The sequence below is a fragment of the Asterias rubens genome, chromosome 13 (genome assembly GCF_902459465.1).
Source record: "Asterias rubens chromosome 13, eAstRub1.3, whole genome shotgun sequence".
Lineage (NCBI taxonomy): Eukaryota > Metazoa > Echinodermata > Asteroidea > Forcipulatida > Asteriidae > Asterias > Asterias rubens.
Genome location: NC_047074.1, coordinates 1,485,691 through 1,506,141, shown reverse-complemented (window position 1 = coordinate 1,506,141; position 20,451 = coordinate 1,485,691). Strand labels below are relative to the sequence as shown.

Here is a 20,451-nt window from a genome sequence, read left to right as displayed (position 1 = left end):
AAAAATTGCTGTTGACGATTCTAACATGAACTACAAGTTCGAAACAAATACGCCCTTGACCCATTGACCGACTTTACCGCCATATCCATTTCGCGTACATTTTTATGCATGGTCAATGTGCCAGTACATCAGTGTATGACTTCGCCGGCCGGCGGTTTTCCATCTTGAAATTCTATGGATTTACACCGAATTTGCAGCTCAAATGTTGCGCTGACATGTCGACTAGACTCCGGGAGGCTTTATGAAGGCTTGCCACCGACCACCCCGCGATGGCAGCGGCGTCCGCCGCCAGCCTGCCAGCAAAAATTTTGGAGTTGATTTTCTCATGTTTGGATCTGACTGATGTGCTAAACTGTGCGACCGTCTGCAAATCGTGGCACAACTGCCTCAACGATGAGAACTCCCTGGTTTGGCGAGTCCAGTGCACCCGTAAACTTGCTGGCGAGGCCAGAAAAGGAGACCTTTTATCTGAGGTCCCGAGTTACAAGGCAAAACTACGGGCTTACTACCATTCTTTTAACCCCGGAGATTGCTCAAGGAATGTTTATGTTAAACAAAATGGGTTCACACTGCACCGAAACCCGGTGGCGCAGAGTACGGACGCTGCCCGGGGTCGAAGGGGCTTTCGTAACGGCAGACACGCCTGGGAAGTGTGGTGGGAGGGGCCGCTTGGAACGGTAGCAGTTGTTGGGATTGCTACCAAGAACGCACCCTTGCAGTGCCAGGGATATGTGGCACTTCTTGGGAGTAATGACCAGAGTTGGGGATGGAATTTAGTAGACAATTACCTCTCGCATAATGGCGACCACCAGGGAAACTTCCCACAATGCAATAATGCGCCGAAGTATGAGGTGAGTTTTTTACCAATTTGAATTTGTTTTCTTCAGTGCACATAATTCATTTTAAAGTGTTTTCCTTCAGAATAATACTCGCAGTTTTATTCAAATAACATTAACAACTTACCTTCGCAGATGTTTTGGATAACTTTCCGTATGGCGCCACCACTTTTTCACCCTTTTACAAAAAGGGATATCTTATTGATTAGATACTAACTATATTATTTCATATCAAATGAAAAAGTGGTGGCGCCATACAGAAACTTTTCCCATGTTTTTTACCCCAATGTTTTTCTCAAAAAGGAGCGTGTTTGAAAATGGAAGTTATGATGTTTTTGTCCTTGTGATTGTGACCTTGAAAATAGTGTGACGATCATTGAATGGGCAATCATTCATTGCACTAGTTGCGATAACGTAACCCTCCTGCCGACGGCGTAGCCGGAGGGTTACGAAGCACACGCAATATGAGCAGGGCGAAATGGTTAAAAACGTACAATTTCGACAGCTAGTCAGCAGATTTGCTCCATTTTTACCACTTTTGAAAACCATGACACAAATTCTAGGAACACGAACTTGATCCTCAATGTCTAATGAATCCTACAATATCACTCAAAACACCATTGAGGAAATAATTTGAAGAAAAGGCACAAAAACTTACCAGATTCTCTAGCGAAAAACCCAGGTTGAAAATTCGAACCTGAGGGGGGCGGAGCTATGCCGTCGGCAGGAGGGTTACGTTATCGCAACTATCATTGCACCTACTAAGAAACGTCAAATTGAAAAGTTCTTTGCATGTGAAATATTAACATGTAAGCCTCTGTGAAACACGACTTGGTTGTGACACTGGAGCAATAGGGAAAGTCTGTTGTAAAGCCTTGTTTAAACTATAAACAAAACTGATTTATTTTAAAGTTTATTGAGTTAATTTTGACATGAGTATGAGCGAGCCATGGGGGTATTTCTACCTTCTTTTACACGGCCGTTGAAGAACTCGTCGCTACCCCTTTATTCCCTTACTTAAAACCCATTTTTAACTGTCTACCTTCAATAACCTTTTGAAGTGAAAATTGTCTTCACTTATTTTTGATCAAAAAGATATCAAAAGGAATTGTTGGTGCAATACAAGGTTACAGAAAAGTGTTCCCTATTATTAAGTGTTGTGTAATGTCATGAAGCAAAGTTCATTGCTGGGTCACCAAAGAGGAAACATGTACTTAACATCATTTTTGTGTGATGTTATACAGAACAGGTGTATTACAGTAATTAAAGCACACTTTAAACAAAACAACTGTCTAAAAACTCTAGCTTTTTATGATAAAACAGAAGTGTGATCCTCTGTGGTACATGTACATGTAGACATGTACTAAATACACTGTTTTAGCCTATAATATATCATTGTATTCGGAGATGGTCTGTGGTGTTCATTTGGAGATGGGATGTGGTGTTCATATCACATCATCTAAGTTTAATATAGGTAGGTAGCATGATGCTATTGCCTGATTCCACTGTGTGTAAAATTGACAAAAAAGAAAGGAAAACCAATTAATACAACAAAACTGTTTAACACACCCACAACAATTTTGGATGTTGTCAAAAATGTCAAAATCTTCAGGAATATCAATTTGAATAAAAAAAAAAACTAAATTGATTTATACAGAATGTAAATTTCAAATCATCATTAAATAATTTACGGTTGGAAAAACCACCATACACTTTTGATGATGATGAGGCCCGCAAGTTGTTTTGGTCCAGATTCCCCATTGAACAGAAAACCCCAATTCAAGATTTGAATTTGTGTACAAAATTTATTTATTCCCTTTCTATTTTTAAATCCACACACACTATCCCCTCAATCCACCATCTCCTCATCCTAGCCAACGCCCTTTCTTAGTATATATTTCACCATCATACATTTTTGGGTAAGGTCAATCAAGTTGATTTAGTCTAGATTCTTTACTAAACAGAAAACTATGATTCGAGATTTGAATTTTGTGTACAAAATTTATTTATTCCCTTTCTATTTTTAACCACACACAATATCCCCTCAATCCACCATCTCCTCATTCTAGCCAACGCCCTTCCTTACTACAATTCACCATCATCATCTTTTTGTACTATTAATTTTTTTGATGACGATGACGCAGTGTGTGTGTGAGGGGGGGGGGTATTTGGAATTAAATCTCCTGTAAATAGTCACCCCAGAGGCACTACCTTGACCTGTCAGTGACTCGTTTCGTTCTCGTCGTTTTCTTCTGACTCATTGTAAAATATTTTACTCGGAACCCGATTATGATTATGAGCAAGATTTTTGTTATAAGAGGGTGGTGCATCCATAGGCATTGATTACTCAATAGTTAATTAGAATTCTTGGGGCACTGACCCATGTATGTGGTAATTTTTTTAAAGGATGGTCTGTATTTGAACAATTAATGGGTTTACATGTGTAGTCAATGGTTACAAATTTCTGAGCTGTTGGTACATCAACTATGATTACAAATGAACCACCTGAAGGCCTTAGCTAATGTTTATTATTTGAAAATATTTTTTTGTTCAATTTATTTATTTTAGCTCACTACGTGTAAAAACGTTTTGCTGTTTTTTTTTTTTTTTTTTCATCTATTTATTCATTGAAAATAATATTATAGCGGTTTTTTTTTTTCACTTTATTTTAGTAAAATAATAATACCATTAAAAACTTTTTGCTGTTTATTATTTTATTTATTATTCTTTTATTAATTGAAAAATATAATATTTATGTTTGTTAAAAAAATAACAAACAAATATGTTTTGCTTATTTTTTTATTTTTTTTGTATTTAATTATCACATGAACTCGTTAAAGACTCTTTTCTGTTTATCTCGTTAATTGACTTTATTTATTGAACAAAATTTGAATTTATTGATTTATTTTATTAAATTATCTTAAAGGGTGTATACTTTATGTAGGACAAAAAAGCACAATATCCACAGATTTACACTAAACTTACACAGTTTGAAGATAATGATAGTAGAAAGCTTCCCTGAAAATATTACGTGCTGAGGTGCTGTAGTTTTGGGGAAATGAGTAAAACAATGTCATGAAAATAATTTTTGTCTCATGAGACCAAAATTATTTTAAGCATTTACAAACGTATTTTAATGACATTGTTTTACTCATTTCTCAAAAACTACAGCACCTCAGTAAGTAATATTTGAAGGGAAGCTTTCCACTATCATTATCGTCAAACCCTGTACATGTAAGTTTAATGTAAATCTATGGACATTTTGAAAAAGTACCCAAATCCTTTAATGCAGATCAATTCTGTGATTTTCTCACAAGTACACAAAATTCCCTGTTGAGCATCCCAGTCTTTAGAATTCCCCTAATTGAGACCCCCCTTCTTTTTTTTAAAAATTGTCCTCGGTCTCCATAAGTTACTGTATGAGAATAAAAGCACTCTGTACTTGACACCAAGGCCCTTCCCAGCCCTTGAAGTTGAAGAGCACTGCACTGAACTGTTGGCCATCAAATGCATTGCATTCTCTACAGTGCTCTGTTGTAGCAATTGCATTCCTTTAACACAACCATCCCATTATACCAAGTGTATAGCCACTAGGTATTCCAGTTTTGTGGACTAACAGAACAGAACATGGCACAGTTTTGCTCCAGGCTAAAACAAACCACAAATCCCACAATAACGCGCTCACAAAAAAACAATTGATACAACATTAGATGTACATGTATGCACTTGTCAAAACCCATAAACCGCACAATCACTCTTCAAGACTTCAACATGCAGGGGAAGGTGGCTCGATGAGTGCTCAACTTGCCTTCCCACCAACTTGCCTTCCCACAAATGCATTGCTTTACATGTAGATGAAAGGGAACTCCCTTTTTTTCAAGGTGTAACACTTGAAGGCACTGGACTGGACACTATTGGTAATTACTCAAAATAATTGTAATTATAAAACATACACTTCACTCTGCTTTAGATTCTTACTAGCCAAAAAGTATACATGTAAAGGGCCAGTGGTGTTGAGCTCTTTCTCAATGTCTGTAACGTGATGTAGTGGACTTTGTAAAACCTTGTACCCCCCCCCCCACCCCTTCTTTAACTACATCTACTCTTGTAAAGATTTTCCACTTTGTTGAATTCCCTTCTTACAACATGTCTTGGTAGATCTTTTCCTCTATTCCCAAGATGCATGGAGTGCTCTTCCCATTCTATCCTCTTTATCTCTTATCCCCAAGTGTAAATCTGTCATCAATCATGATTCCAACTTATATTAACCGCTGACAGAATTGTGTATTTCTTAAACTCCTTTACGAAACCTCGCTAGTATTTCGATCTGTGTACTTATATGCCATTCATCTTCTAATGGTTGTAATGCCTGAAGCCTCACAGGAGTCAATCTACATTCATTCCGCTGTCAAAACATGGGAAGCAATATCCCTTGTTTTGTTTCTTTGAATTTATATTATATATTTTAAATAATAATAATAATATGAAGCATTTATATAGCGCTCTATGGAGAACAGAGCACTTTACATGAGACTATGACAACAAAAGAAAAACAAACAAACAAAATGTCTTGAGGAGGCTTTTGAATACAGGCAACGAGGTCGCCTCTCTCAGACCTGTGGGGAGCTCATTCCATAGGCGAGGGGCAGCTATGGAGAATGAGCTATCCCCAGCTTTCCGTCTAGTTCTAGGAACGGAAAGAAAAAAATATACACACAAAAAAAGAGAAGAAAAAAAGGAAAAAGATACAGGCTTTGAACTTCGTTCTTGGAGGGGCACGACAATTATCCTTTATGGTAAAGGGGCACTTCTCTACGAGGAAAATGTAAATTTGTTTTAAAACCTTGCAAAGGGCACCACAGCAAAAGCTCAGGGCACCAAGGCAGTTGCTGTTTGAGGCTGTGTGTTAAATTGAGGTCTAATGCCATGGTAATGTACTTTTGGTAGAGTACTTTTGTAAAAGACCAGTATCCTTGGTGTGTCCCAACGAATCCATGCAAAAAGAAATTATAGCAAACCTGTGAAAAATTGGGCTCTGTTGGTCATCAAAATTGCAAGAAAATAATGAAAAGAAAAAAAACCAATCAACACTTGGAGCGGATTCTGACTGGTGAACTCTGGTGTTTTCTAGTATTTCGCCAGTGGCCAAGGGAGAACGCTGACCTTATCGTTACGCAACTTGACTCCCAAACTGACAAACCTTTGGCTGACAATACCCTCATTTTGTGTCAAGGCAAAACGTGTTTGTCAAACTTTTAGGTTATTGTTAGCAATGATAAATAATTGTGGCATCTAGAAATGCAGATGACTTTACCATGGCTATAGGTGTACTACTGTACTATCCATTGGCACACATTGTCAGGGTACGCATCACTTGATACAGCACAGGGATACAAATAAATGTCGACTTCATCATTCATTACTTGGAGAACGCGTAGCACGGTCTAACAGTCTGCCCAGGATGACTCAAGACTACGTGTATGACGTAGAGTTTGTTTGTTACTGTGGAGCAATTAGCACACGCATCAATTAACTCACACTTGGATGGGGAAACATGTGCTGTGTCTTGTGCAGGAGGTGTACTGGGATATTTTCCGATCCTGGCAATGAATTGCATTTGGGCCTAATGTATACTACATGTATTGTAGGAGGCCATGTTAGACAGGGAAAACAGAATTTGGTAAATGGTGTCCAAATTTGCTGGAAACTTGAAAGAAATGGGGTTCCATATTGTTCACTTGCAACACATTTTACATACATCTTGTCTGAACATATGCATGTAAACAAACGTGACAAATAAAACAGGGTGTCCAAAAGGCACCCAGACACTTCTCTGCAGGCCTGTATGTTTTTCTTTTGTTTAAATACTCTGGACACTATTGGTAATTGTCAAAGACCAGTCTTCTCACTTGGTGTATCTCACCATATGCATACAACAAACCTGTGAAAATTTGAGCTTGATTGGTCGTCGGAGTTGCGAGATAACTATGAAAGAAAAAAACACCCTTGTCACACAAAGTTGTGTGCTTTCAAATGCTTGATTTCGAGACCTCAAATTCTAAACTTGAGGTCTCAAAATCAAATTCGTCGAAAATTACTTCTTTCTCGAAAACTACATTACTTCAGAGGGAGCCGTTTCTCGCAATGTTTTATACTATCAACCTCTCCCCATTACTCGTTACCAAGTGAAGTTTTATGCTGATAATTATTTTGAGTAGTTACCAATAGTGTCCACTGCCTTTAAATACTATCAACAGCTCCCCACTGCTTGTAACCAAGTGAGTTAAAATGCTAAACAATATTTTGAGTAAACCAATACATGTAGTGTCAAGCCAGGTTGTACTGCTTTTTTACTCTCGAATTATTCAGGATACATATTACAAATGTATAAGAATACATCCTGGAGATCTCAAGGATGATAGTACATTGTAATAAGCAATAGACTCAAGCAATGAAGCAATCATATGGTACAATTACATCTATGAATAAATAAATCGTAGTTCCGCCAGCGCCAACGTAAGTAACTGCTACCCCAGGCATATGATTTGGGGAGCCTGAGCCTTGCAATTACATTGCCAGGGGCACTCGCCGTAGAAAAGTGGAAAACAACCATCAGTATACCATGTAGGCATACATGTTTATTGCTGAGTTTTTTGAAAGGTCAAGGACACCAAGGCATTTTCTATTTGGTAAAGGGCACCTCTACGTAAGATGAACTTCCAAGTTTCTATTTGAGCATTTGAAGGGGCACCAAGGCAATGAACAGGGGCAACAGAGGCAATTGGTGTGGGTGTAGATACTGGAAGTGTAATCATGTACAAAACCCAAGGCACCCACAACAATTGCCATGGTGCCCTACGTGCTTTAAAAACATGTAGTTGTGGTGCTCTTTGCAAAGTTCCAATACAACATTTTTTTTTCTTAGAAGTACCTCTGATCAGAGGAAATTTGCTGTGCCCCACTACACATGTGTACAGTGTATTACATGTATGTACTTGAACTGTATTAGTACACACAGTCTCCCAAAATTATGAATACAGTACACTGGGTAGTATACAGTGAATTACATGAACTAAAAATAGATGGGTGTCCTGTGTTATCAGTACATTAAACTTGTATAAAAAAATGTCAAGAATTTATAGTGGAATGTTACACTGACTGTTTTCACAGCTAGAGTTTCGTTGAGTGCTTTTGCGCGCTTTGTCAGTCGGTGCATTACAGTAAGTGATGATGTCGCAGTGTATCAAACATTGTATCTGTTCATTTGCGTGATCATGTGTCTACGTGTTTACAATATGCTCTGAACCTCAGATCTTCCTATTTTAGTCAAATTTAAATGCTTTAAAGGCCTTCAATTGGTTGCCATGGTTGCTGCTAAAAAAACGTCAGTTGCTAAAAATCAACTCGGCGTACAGTGTTGTACAAACATGCTTAGCCTAAATACTTAGCTGTCCAAGATTGGAGGATGAGATGGACTGTTGACTTTATATTACACGCCCTATAAAACCTTTTTATTTCCTGAGACAATGTCTTGTCTTGAAGATTGCCCCATCTCCGATTAGATACTGAGCTGCTCAGAGCATCGAGAAGGAACATGTCTGGACTTGAAGTAGGAACATTTATCATTGAACCCTGGTAACATGAATCATTGATGATGTTGCAGTCTGAACTCGTGTGCGTATGCAGCAAGTGCATTTACGCCATAAACACTAAAGACATTGAAAAAAGTAAAGTTCGTACATTACGTACACTGGTACATGTATGTAGGGAGGTTGGTCAATCTGTACGTGTACACTTATCTGTACTTCCGATGCATGTTTTAAAGGGTTTAATAGACACCTTTTGTAGATAAAGTTTATGGCCATGACATGAATCCCCAATGACTTTGAACTTTAAGAAGTTAATGTAACTTACATTTAGGCCTATACATGTGTACCTGTAGAAGTTGCAGCTTCACGTATCTTCAAGTTTTTGAAAACAATCACAATGTCTTCAGGAGAGTCGCCCAATCCAATGAACTTGCTAAAATAATTTTCATCTCACTGAGATGAAAATTATTTTTGTGAATATCTCAAAAACTACAGCACCTCATCAACAAATATTTTTTAAAGGGTAGCTTTCTATCATTGATCAACATAAAACAGTGATAAGTTTAGTATCAATCTGTTGACGTTTTTGTTTTATGCTGTACAAAAAGTACCCAAACCCTTTTTAAAGAGCAGCTGTTGCTTAGCCCCTGCATATTACATTCTTAAAAAAACACCCCCTGCATATTACATTCTTAAAAAAACACTAGTTGTTTACCAGTTAAGCTTCTTCTAAAAATAACCCTGTTACAGCATCTTTCCCTTCATCTTTTATCTCTAAAATCTTCAAAGGCCACAGTGACCTCTACCTTCTGACAAACATTGTCCGAGACAAGGAGCGATGAAATCCAATCTTGCTTCTATCTCCATCGCAATCTCAATTTACACCCGACAGCTCCTACCGGGTCATGGCGTCTCTCCACCAGAACCTCTCTCTCGTCGGTCCTTCCTTCGGGAGAATCGGTAACCCACTCACCTGACAACGACTTTACTCTTGACTAGCCTAGTTTACCATGACCGAAGGCTCTGTGGTGATATATTGGCTTATTGCCTCAGGTCAAAGTTGGTTCATCCAAGTTGATTTTGCTTGGGATAACCTTCTTGTCATTTGTGTACATGTATATAACAGCTGTCTTCCATGGCTCTGCTTACAAAATGTACCATGAATTATGCGCTTATGCTTAGCATTCTTTGTGCTCTGTACCTGCATGTATTGCTTACTGTGTAACAGTCAAATTTCTGCGCTAGCTGTGTAAGCGAAGAATGCGCCTACATGTTGCGTGGAGTTAGAAGGAGCACAAGCAAGCATGCCTAGCTAACCCATGAAATACGCTTGACGCTAGCGCAGAATTCCCTGCTTCCGTAAGCGCCAATTCTGTGGCCTGACACGTTATTTGGTGTAGCGGCTGAAATGTGCGCGTATCGGCAGGCAGTTTACATGTATTGGTTCGATACGCTGGCTTGTGTATGGGGAGAACCCTGGAAAAAAGCTGTATAAATTTTTTGAAAATTAGTACAAGTACAGGTTCATTGTATGCATGACGTGTGGGATGTACAGTATGTACATGTACAATGTACATCGTGTGTATCGCACGTGTTAATTCACTGTACAGGCCTGTACATGTATGCTTCGTTTTTAAAGAGGCAAGGGCACCAAGGCATTTTCTCCTTGGTAAAGGGCACCCTATGAGGAAACTCTAAATTTCTATTGGAGCATTTCAAGGGCACCAAGGCAAAGACTAGGGGGCATTGAGGTAATCGCCTTCTTTGCATCCGTGAAGTATCAGGCCTGACTGTACATAAACATTGTATTAACGCCCACGCTTGTGCCTTATACAGTCTTGCTCCTAGCCGAGCGGAGACCAAATTTATTCATTCCACAGCCATATTTTCCCGGGGCATTAAGAACCGGAATGAGGGTACATTAATTGCGACAACTAATTAACGACACAGTCCCACTGTCCCTAATTAGTGAGACTTGCGCTATGACTTACATGGGTGCTATGCAGTGTGCCGTATGGGGGGCCGTTAGAAGGCGTGTGTTAGCTCGTTAATTGACCCCACCATGTTGTGTTGTCGGAACAGTTCCTTTAATTATTCATGTTGACATTTCGTGAGCAATGTACAGTACGTGTATGTACTCTGCGGATATCGTTACTGTCAGCTGAGTAATGGAATGATTGTTCTACTGTCGCTTTAATTATTTTCCAATATAAATTTCGAATTTACTGCTAACTATTAGCTTTAAATGCATTCTTTCAACAGGCATGATATTCTTCCTACTTCAGTCTGAAAGGGCAAAGTAAGAAATTTGTTGATAAAAGGCAGTGGACACGATTGGTAATTACTCAAAATAATTATTAGCAATAAAACCTTACTTGGTGACGAGTAATGGGGAGAGGTTGATAGTATAAAACAATGTGAGAAACAGCTCCCTCTGAAGTGACGTAGTTTTTCGAGAGAAGAAGTAATTTTCCGCGAATTTGATTTTGAGACCTCAGATTAGAATTAGAAAGCATCTGAAAGCATACAACTTTGTGTGACCATGGTGCAACAAGGGTGTTTTTTTCTTTCATTAATATCTCGCAACTTCAAGTAAAAAATCTAGGTCAGCCCTTGTACTCAAACAAATTGGACTACTTTTTCCCAAGGACCATGCCTCTTTCAGCATCATTTTTATCATGCAGTTTTCAATATTCCTGCAATTTCTGCAAACTAGAAATTGCCCGGGTTGGGAAATATTTGATTGTCATCAGCTTGTTTTAGAAAGGCACACCTTTTAATTTTCAATAATGTAATTTATTTTTTTTTGCTTTTGTAAATATTATCTTCCTACATGTTGGCACTGTATATTGAGCTACAAAGTGTGGTTTGATGCTAAGTAAACAACAAAATCACAACTTTGCCACTCAATATTTGCAGTGTTTAAAATTTTGCTGTGCATTAGACGAAATCTCTCCCTGAATATGCAAATTTTTTCCCCTTGATTTGGTCATTGATCCCTACAAATTCTGCAACTTAAAATCTGCAATCTAAAAAAAAAAATTAAAATGATGATACCCTAGGGAAATGCTTGGATTAAGTTACCACTTACAGCCTGAAATGGCGATTCAATTTTTTTGAGTAATTCTGAAGGTTGCGTTCATGGCATGTCTGGTCCTTTACACAAGGGACGGATTAGTAATCCTAGATTTTATGAATCAGAGAAAAATATATGATTTCATCTCTTAAATTAAATATTGGAGCTGAGTGTGATTAAAGGGACTGAATATGGGCCGGGACACGAAATGCTCACCGGACCGCTGGCAAGAGTTTAGTGTTTCAGTAAAGAAATGTTTTAAAGCCTTGGGCCAGACTATTCAAACTAGAAAGTATACACATCTACCATTAAATGCTTTCTTTACAAAAAAGGCAAATTAAAATTTTGTTTCAGGCATCTTTTTTCTAAACGGGGGAAATATTTTTTGGAGGGCACCAAGGCCAAGACCATGGGCTACAGAGCCCATGGCCTCCATGGCCTACCTGTAATTCCAGGCCTGGACATAGCCACTCTGTAATCGCTCACCTGAGTGCACCTTAAGTGTGTAGTGTTAAAAATTGTCTGCTAAGCAGATATGAGCAGGTCAGTCATAAATTGGACATGTAACCTTAACTCTGGTAAGCATAATTTTGTCGTGCTAAGCTACTTTTTGTGCTTAAGCAGCTTTATGAAATCGGCACTGAGTGCACCTTTAAGTGGTTTAGCGTAAGATTCAAGTGCAGGCCAGTTCACTGGTGAACCCCTGGCCTCGGGTTATGAGGCAAGCTACCCAGGTGCCCGCGGGCATCAGCTGGCTTGCCTCCAAGATCAGAAGACATTCTCTGCTCCTTGTTGACCAAGTGAGTCAACAAAGATTTTTATAAATTAGATTAGTTACTGGTGAGGCACGCGAATATGTTACAATGCAAGATCGCATCGTTCATGTCGTTGCCTAGCATGTGAGTATGGATGTAGTCTGCCCTGCAGTATCATGGTTTTATCCTTACTCATTTAGATTCAGATCACTCAAAACTAAAAAAGAGAATTTGTGTCTAAATTAAAGAAGCATGGTTTTATCAATCAGTGTTTGTTTACCTGCTCACGATGCCCTTGGCGATGTTGTATACATTGTGGGGGGATTCCTTAATGTTTTAGTCTATCATCTACATGTACATACCATAGTAAAATTGCTGTGGCCCTTCAAGAACGAAATTCAAGGGCTAGGTGTTGATGATAATAGTGTGTTCTTTGAGAACAAGGTTGTACACATGTGTACAGTGTATATGTATGTGGGAACAATTTTGGCTCTTCCCGAACTCATACCCATGACAAACAGAATGTGCGCAAATGTTCCACTTCCACAGGAAATTTGGAGCATCCTCTTATTTACATGAAGGGAAGTGAATAATGAATAAGATGAGACATTAGTCAGGTGGAAGATGGAGGGATTTATTTCAACCCTTAACCTCTTGATGATCCTCGGAAGCACCCATGTACATCATGCAGGTTTGATACATGATGCCTGATACATGTACTAGGCCTGGATAGTAATCCTATGATGCAGTTAATAAGGCCAATGCACTTTTACACGACTTCCGTTGAAGGTACTGGACAGATTTGGTAGTTACTCAAAATATACTAATTAGCATAAAAACTGGCTTCTGTAATGAGCAAAGGAGAGCTGTTGATAGTATAAAACACTGGGAAAGGACTCCCTCTGGAGTAGGCTACATGTACATGTAACAGAGTTTATAAGCAAAAGCTAATTTCTGCACATGTAAATATGCGTGGCGCATAGGATGGACCAATAAGCAACCTTCTTTTGATCTCTGAGGGCGCCCTACTCAATGGACAAACATGTAGAATACATGCGAAACATTCACCATCTGTTGCCTCTGTGAAGTATTAATTTTGTGTGTGTACCTTTCCTTACAATGTGGATGGTTGATATTGATTGCTTCTAGAAGGTTCCATTTTCCATTTATAAGCCCTTTAAAGACCACAGCAGGAGCTCCCATAAGGGTGTGATACAGTAATAAACGATATTTGATTGTACATGTATCCTGCCCTCTCAATTACGCATCGTGAAATTCCGGAGGAAGTACGGGTGCATGGCTCAGCTGTAGCCGATTAATAATCAGTGCCGAGCGTAACGAGGGTATGAGTGATTTATAACAATCATTAATTCTGAAAGATACTCCACAGAGACTTCTCGCTGTTTGGTCTAGTTTTGAGGATGTGCCCTGGAAATTCACGGTCCTCGAGGCTGCGGCCACAATGGCATCATTTCCAACAAAGTGATTTATAAAGACGTAATCATTCAAAACACTCTGGAGATTTCCCTGATGTTTCCATTGTCGTGGCCGAGCAGATAAGAGCACCGAACTCAAGCTCTGGTGTTTCTGTTCAGCATGCAGATTGTGGGTTCGAATCCCAGTCGTGAATGTACCTTTGCCCCTGAGAAAGACACTTGACTATAATTGCTTCTCTCCACCCAGGGGTACATGCAAATGGGTACCTGTGAAGGTAGAGATGGTTCTTGTGATTGATTTAGTTTAGTGCGATGTACATGTTTGGCAGCAAAGCTTGTATACTCCCCAGGGGAGCTGTGATGGTTTAAGGAATGAAAAGGCCAAGTGATGAAGGGGTAATAATGTTGGTTAGCACATTGAGACACATTGTATAAAGCGCTATATGTACATAAAAACAAAATATTATTATTATTATTATATACTCTAAACCCATTTGTTTTCGTAAATCTCAGAAAACCGTGGAGTGAAAGTTATGTACTAGGTTTATGTAAATCTAATGGCGTTATATTGATAAGTGGAGCACCTGAGAAACCAATTATCTTAACAGTGTAACCATTGATTTTTTGGGGGGTACCATTAAGTGCAAGTGCACACTGTCAGTTCAGATTAGTGGAGTTACTCTGTGCCAATCTATTGATTTAACGACTTGATTGTTAATTAGGTGTGAGCAAAGAGGTTAGAATGGTGAGTTGATGATGAGTCTACAACAATCATTCGACTGTACCCAATTTCATAGAGCTGTTTTAAAAGCAGAAAATTGTGCTTGACAAATTTCTTTGCTAAGCAAAAATTGAGTTGGGCACCAGTCACAGCAATGGAGACTTAATGTAATCTGTTTCTGTTAAGCAATTTTTTGTGCTTACAGGCTTTATGAAATTGGGACCAGGTTTGTGTACATTGTTCACACATTGAGGCATTGTTGACTGTTGTTTCAACCAGGGCCCAATTTCATAAGCCTGTAAGCAGAAAAACTTGCTGAGCACAGACAATTATGGCTTTTGTAACAGAAACAGGTTACCAGCCAAAATTATTTTTAGTTTACATTGTTGTGACTGGTGCCCCACTCAATTTTTGCTTAGCAAAGAAATCTTTAGCAAAAGAGCATTAAAGGAACACGTTGCCTTGGATCGGTCGAGTTGGTCTATAAAAAGCGTTTACAACCGTTTGTTATAAAATGCATTGGTTGGAAAGATGTTGTAAAAGTAGAGAACAATGATCCACACAAACAGTTTTCCTTTTACCTCGTCGACTAACTTGGTCGGCCATTTATGGGAGTAACATTTTTTACTCCTACAAATGGCCGACTGTCATAGTTCGCAAGGTAAAATGAAAACCACGCAATTTCGAGGCAAGAATAGGCCCTTTTCACCCCCTTTTTTACAAGCTGAAGATGTGAGGTTTTTTCCCTTTGGTTATGTTTGGCAAAATGATGTAAAATAAATATTTGTACAAGTACCTTTTAGAAAAGTGCCTTCAATGTACAAAGAAAGTAATTTTTGGGTACTTCCTTTTATGTTACCCTGGTCTTCCCTTTTGTTCCCCTTTCTTGCCTTTTGTTTTGGGTTATTTTTGTATTGTTTGGCAAAAATATGTCATGAATGTTGTTTACCTTCTAGAAAGTGCCTTCGGGGTACAAAGTATACGTGAACCTTCTTTAGAGTCTGGCTGTTCTCATGAATATTGAAAGCAGCTTCTGTTTACGAGTAATTTGTGTTTGGCGTCAAAGGGTTTGAATGTGTTAGTTGAGAGTACAGTGCCCGGCCAGGCGGAGTTTATACAAGAGCTACATGTTGTCTACAATTTTAGGGGGGAGGGGGTATTAAAGTGTACGGTACTTGTGAAAATGTTGATAACCGTGAATGACCCCCTAAGCTTAGCCCCTTTCAGTGAATTTGATAAAATACTTTAAACAAGAACAAGTAATATTTATGCATCGCTCCTTGTAAGGCAAGCCCACGTCCACTCTTACGCTGTATGCATCGGGCAAACAATACCCACCGCGTTCTCTCGATTTATTCTCTCTAAGTGCGTACCATTGTTGTCTGTAATGAACGGCATCTCCGGAGAAGCACAATGAGCGTTGCCATGGGGATTTGCAATCCATATTTGCAGGCACGGAGCTGAACCCTGCATGAACTGCAATGGTGTTAGGCGTCTACTACACACTGATATACATTGTGTGTGTAGGTCGTAGACCCTAAATAACTTGCTTGCATGCTTGGTATTGATTATGGAGGGAAGGGAAGGAGTCAAAACGGCATTACTCATTTTTTATGCCAATATAAAAATAGGTTCATGTGTGAGGTTGAATCCCGTTGCATATATACATTGTAGATCATGCACACTATGTAGCACAGGAAAAATCAATAGTGGTTGAGTCAATTTGTACATCATGGTCCCAATTTTTTGGAGCTGCTTAAGAAGAAAATATTGCTTAAGAACTTCCTGCTTAGCAGAGTTGAGCAGGAAACCAGCCACAAATGGTACTTGTGACATGCTGTTTTGGCTGATCTTATGTTCTGGTCAACATAATTTTGTTGTGCTTTAAAAGCTTATTTTGTGCTGTAAAAGCTAGAAAGGGTGTATATATATTATAAACCCTGTTTCAGCCCCAGCAGTACATGTATGTGTGGGATACATGTACCAAGTGAGGATACTGGTCTTTGACACCAAAAGTGTCCAGGGGTCGATTTCACAAAGAGTTAGGACTAGCCTAGGAGATACAAATTGCATGGGTAGTCCCAAGTCAGGACGAGTAACTCATCCTAAGTCAAGATGTAAGACTAGTCTTAACTCCTTGTGAGATCCACCCCACCCCAGGGGTGGATTTCACAAGGAGTTAGGACTTACATGTAGTCTTATTTCGAGTTAGGACCAGTTACTCGTCCCAACTTAGGACGAGTATATCTCCTAGGCGACCCCAGTGCCTATAACCATGGAGGAAGAACAAACCTCATAGTACACTACAGTGTACCTATGTGGCTGTGTGTACCAGAGCAAAACATATTTCTGATACATCTGAATATTGTTTCCAGTATTCAAATATTTGGGGTCATGTTTACTTCTTTTGACTTTCCACGGAGTTTTTAATGTGCGATGACCCATCTGAGGTGCCTTTTCTTATTTAACTTGTAGACAGGGGACCCAATTATACTTTAACTCTCAGGCGTTTGTTCGATTTGGCACACACCAGTAATTAATGAAGCATTTTTAGCACATGCTTGTGAGGCTGAGTCGTGCCAACCCTCTTTCATTCACTTTCCACTTTGCCTGAGGGACCAGCCTACTGGCTCCAGACAGGCAGTCTGACCCCGACCATAAGCGTGTTATAAGAAATTACCATATTAAAAATTGAAGGCATAATAAAACTGTTTTGCGTTTGCCCCAGAGGCGTGAAATGGGAAAAACAGGGAGATGTTTTTTTTTTCTTGTGATAAATTTATTTTATTTTAAAAGATCAGATGAATTTAACTGCAGGCTGTTGGTTTTCTTCTTCTTCTAATTTATAATCTCAATTCCAGCAGCACAATTGCATTGATGCCTTTCATTTCTTAAGAGTCCGAGAGCGACATTCACTCACATCTTAATCGGTCAATTGAAACTTCCCCTTTTTTTCAGTGTTTTGTTCAACCAATTTTTAGCTATTTACATGTTTAAAATTTATATCGGGACTGGGATGGAGAATTTGGTTTTAAAAGCCATACACTGCTTTGTGTAAACAAAATTGTTGCAGTACCCACTGCTAAAATATGGGAGTCGAACTGTCAGTGGTATGATACATTGTAGGACAGCTATAGAATGGCAAAGCCTGTGATGTTGATTCCCAGCAGAATAATACAGGCCTGAAATTACACCAGGGGCCTCCCTTGCCCCTACTCTTGGTTTTGGCCCGGGTGCCTGTTCAAAAGTTTGACTTTAAGATAGGCCTATGCCTGAGGATTTTTTACACAGCACTCGGGAAAGCACTTAGTCACAGTGAGTGGGTAGAACCACATCAAATACGTATTTACAAATCAGGGTTTAAAAAAATTAAAAACATTCCAGTTTTTATTTTATTTTATTTATTTTTTTCGTCCTCAGGTCGGTGATAAAATACGGGTTATTCTAGACATGGAGGACAACTATTTGGCCTTTGAGCGGGGATATGAATACCTAGGGGTGGCCTTCCGTGGTCTTCCGGACGAGCAGCTTTTCCCGGCAATATCGGCTGTGTACGGAAACACGGAAGTAACCATGGTTTACCTCGGCGAACCCTTGGATGGATGATAGAGGGCGCTCTTTACTGTTCAACAATAATCCCCCCTAAGCCTCCTCCAGCCACCAAGTGTCTAAAAGAGCTTTTGCTTTCGCAAGGGATATTCTCCGAGCATTGTTGGCCGCTTGTGGAATCGCAGGAGCGCCGAAGTAACCATGGTTTACCCTGGTGAACCCTTGGATGGATGATAGAGGGCGTTCTTACTGTTCGACAATCCCCCTAACCTTTCTCCTGCCACCAAGTGTCCAAAAGTGATCTTTTCCGAGCATTGTTGGCTTTTTGTGGAAGCGCAGGAGTGTGGTTTTTGATGGCAGATGCTAGGATGTAAGAGGGCGCCCTTAGCGTCTGATTGTCGTGGGACCCCCGTCATCACGGAGATACATTGCAAGGGATCAACAGCTTCCTCCCAGCATGACTATTTGCTGGGCCTTGAAGCAGAGAAATCCACACAGCGAACCACGCACACAACAGCGCACCACGGCGAACCACGCACACAACAGCGCACCACGGCGAACCACGCACACAACAGCGCACCACGGCGAACCACAGCGCACCATGGCAAACAGTCCACCTCTCCCCTGCTCCTATCCAGTTACGAAACGCTTGCTTCCAGGTCAGAGGAATCCCTTTCCAATTAATTTACTTCCCCCCTGAGGTACTGTGTTCGATAAAAACATACTCCGAACCTGGAAGGTCATAAATCTCAGATATTACAGGCCTGAAATGACAGGCAGGCCATGGCCTCCTTTGCCCTGCCTCGGTGCCCCTTCAAAAGTTTCCCATAAACTTTAAAATTTTTCCAAAAGAAGTGCCCTTTGCAAAATGAAAATTGCCTTGCCCTCTCAAAGATGAAATTCCAGGCCTGCGCCTTGATGCTTATTTTCATCTCGGCCATAAAAAAAAATAGACGGTGGCCACAGAGGGCATGGCCTCTGTTGCCCTGGTTTTGTCATTGGTGCCCCTTCAACAGTTTCCCATAAACTTGTAAGTTTTTTTCCAATGGAAGTGCCCTTTACAAAATTAAAATGGCCTTGCCCTCTCAACGTTGCAGTTCAAGGCCTGGCAATGATGATGTCAGATGTTGTGGATATTGTTGACTTTTTTTTTAAAGTATCTCAGAAGGAGATACCTTTGAGGAAAGAGTACTGGTATGAACTTTATTACCTGTGACCTTCCACTTTGAAACTTGTCCATTTTTTTCTTCTTCAAATCATGACCAATCATGCACTTCACATAGATTTAATTTATGTTTTATGTAAACTTGTGTTCAAGATTACTGCCTTTTAAAGGAACATTACAGAATTGGTTTTTGCTAACAAAACAGTTGCTGGCAGTGTAAGCACTTTATGTAATCCAACATATACATAAACTGACAAACCTGTAGAAGTTTGAGATCGATCGGCCATCTGGGTCACGAGAGAATAGTGAAAAACCGATTACAAATTTTGCATTGCATCGATGCCAAAATAAAAAACGTTCACTGAGCGATAAACTCCTAACGCGAAGTTAGATTATTTGTTTCTCATCAAATATGACATTTGTTTTCTACTATCATCATCATTAGACGGTGTAAGTTTTATGTAAATATGTGATCTTCACATATGTGATCTTCACCATTTTTTGTTCTTACCAATTCTGTAACGTTCCTTAAAGCGAGCGAAAAATTAATTTTGAAACATAGTCTTCTGCCATCACTTTATTTTATATGAGGAAAAGGAGAGAATAAAATATATTTATTTGGACTTTTAAGTTTCAATTATATGTCTCAAAAAGTGGCATACATGTATTTAAAAATGTTGGGTTTTTTTGGTTAGTTTTTTCTTTCTTTTTTTGTGAAAAAAAAGGAAAACAACGCTACTTCATCAAACTTTATCAAAATGGCAACTTTATCAGGAGAGCATTTCACTGTCTGTAGATGTCTGTACAGTTCATGTACTTGGACTTCAAGAAAATCTATCTAAGATATTTTTTTGTTTTAATGCATGTGTATTTACTTGTTTATATGAATATATTTGTTATATTTAATCTCACTTACATGTATTATTTAATACTTCACTCTACAGTATGTATAAGAATCTGAGGGCATTCTTTGTTTAAGTTCACTTCAGTATAGAATACAAAAATCACTCGACTCTTTTGACACTTTAGTATGTTTTATCGTATTAGCAAGCAACTGGTTTTAATACTTAAAATTCTTGTATAGAATTATGTCACAGATAATAGTTGCTAAAGTTGTTATGAATTTTCTAGTTTTGAAAAAGTTGTCTTGTTCATACAAGAAAGTTCAATTCCATTTTTTTTATCATGCAAGATATGACTCAAGAGTAAGATTTACAATGAAGAATGTTGTTTCTATCCCATCTTTGTAAATAGGGTACTTTACTCTCAAGATTTGTACAAAAAACAAAGCCTGAATTGTCAAGACTTTCTTACATTTGTAGCA

General features: G+C 39.1%; 1 protein-coding gene across 1 annotated transcript; it reads left to right on the top strand.

Annotated features, from left to right (window-relative positions):
- Positions 1-143: 143 nt before the first annotated feature.
- LOC117298230 (F-box/SPRY domain-containing protein 1-like) lies at positions 144-18,525 on the top strand. Its single transcript, XM_033781363.1, has 2 exons — positions 144-851; positions 17,834-18,525. Exons 1-2 carry the CDS (start codon positions 270-272, stop codon positions 18,017-18,019), a joined length of 768 nt encoding a protein of 255 aa, XP_033637254.1. The 5' UTR covers positions 144-269; the 3' UTR covers positions 18,020-18,525.
- The last annotated feature ends 1,926 nt before the right edge of the window (positions 18,526-20,451 follow it).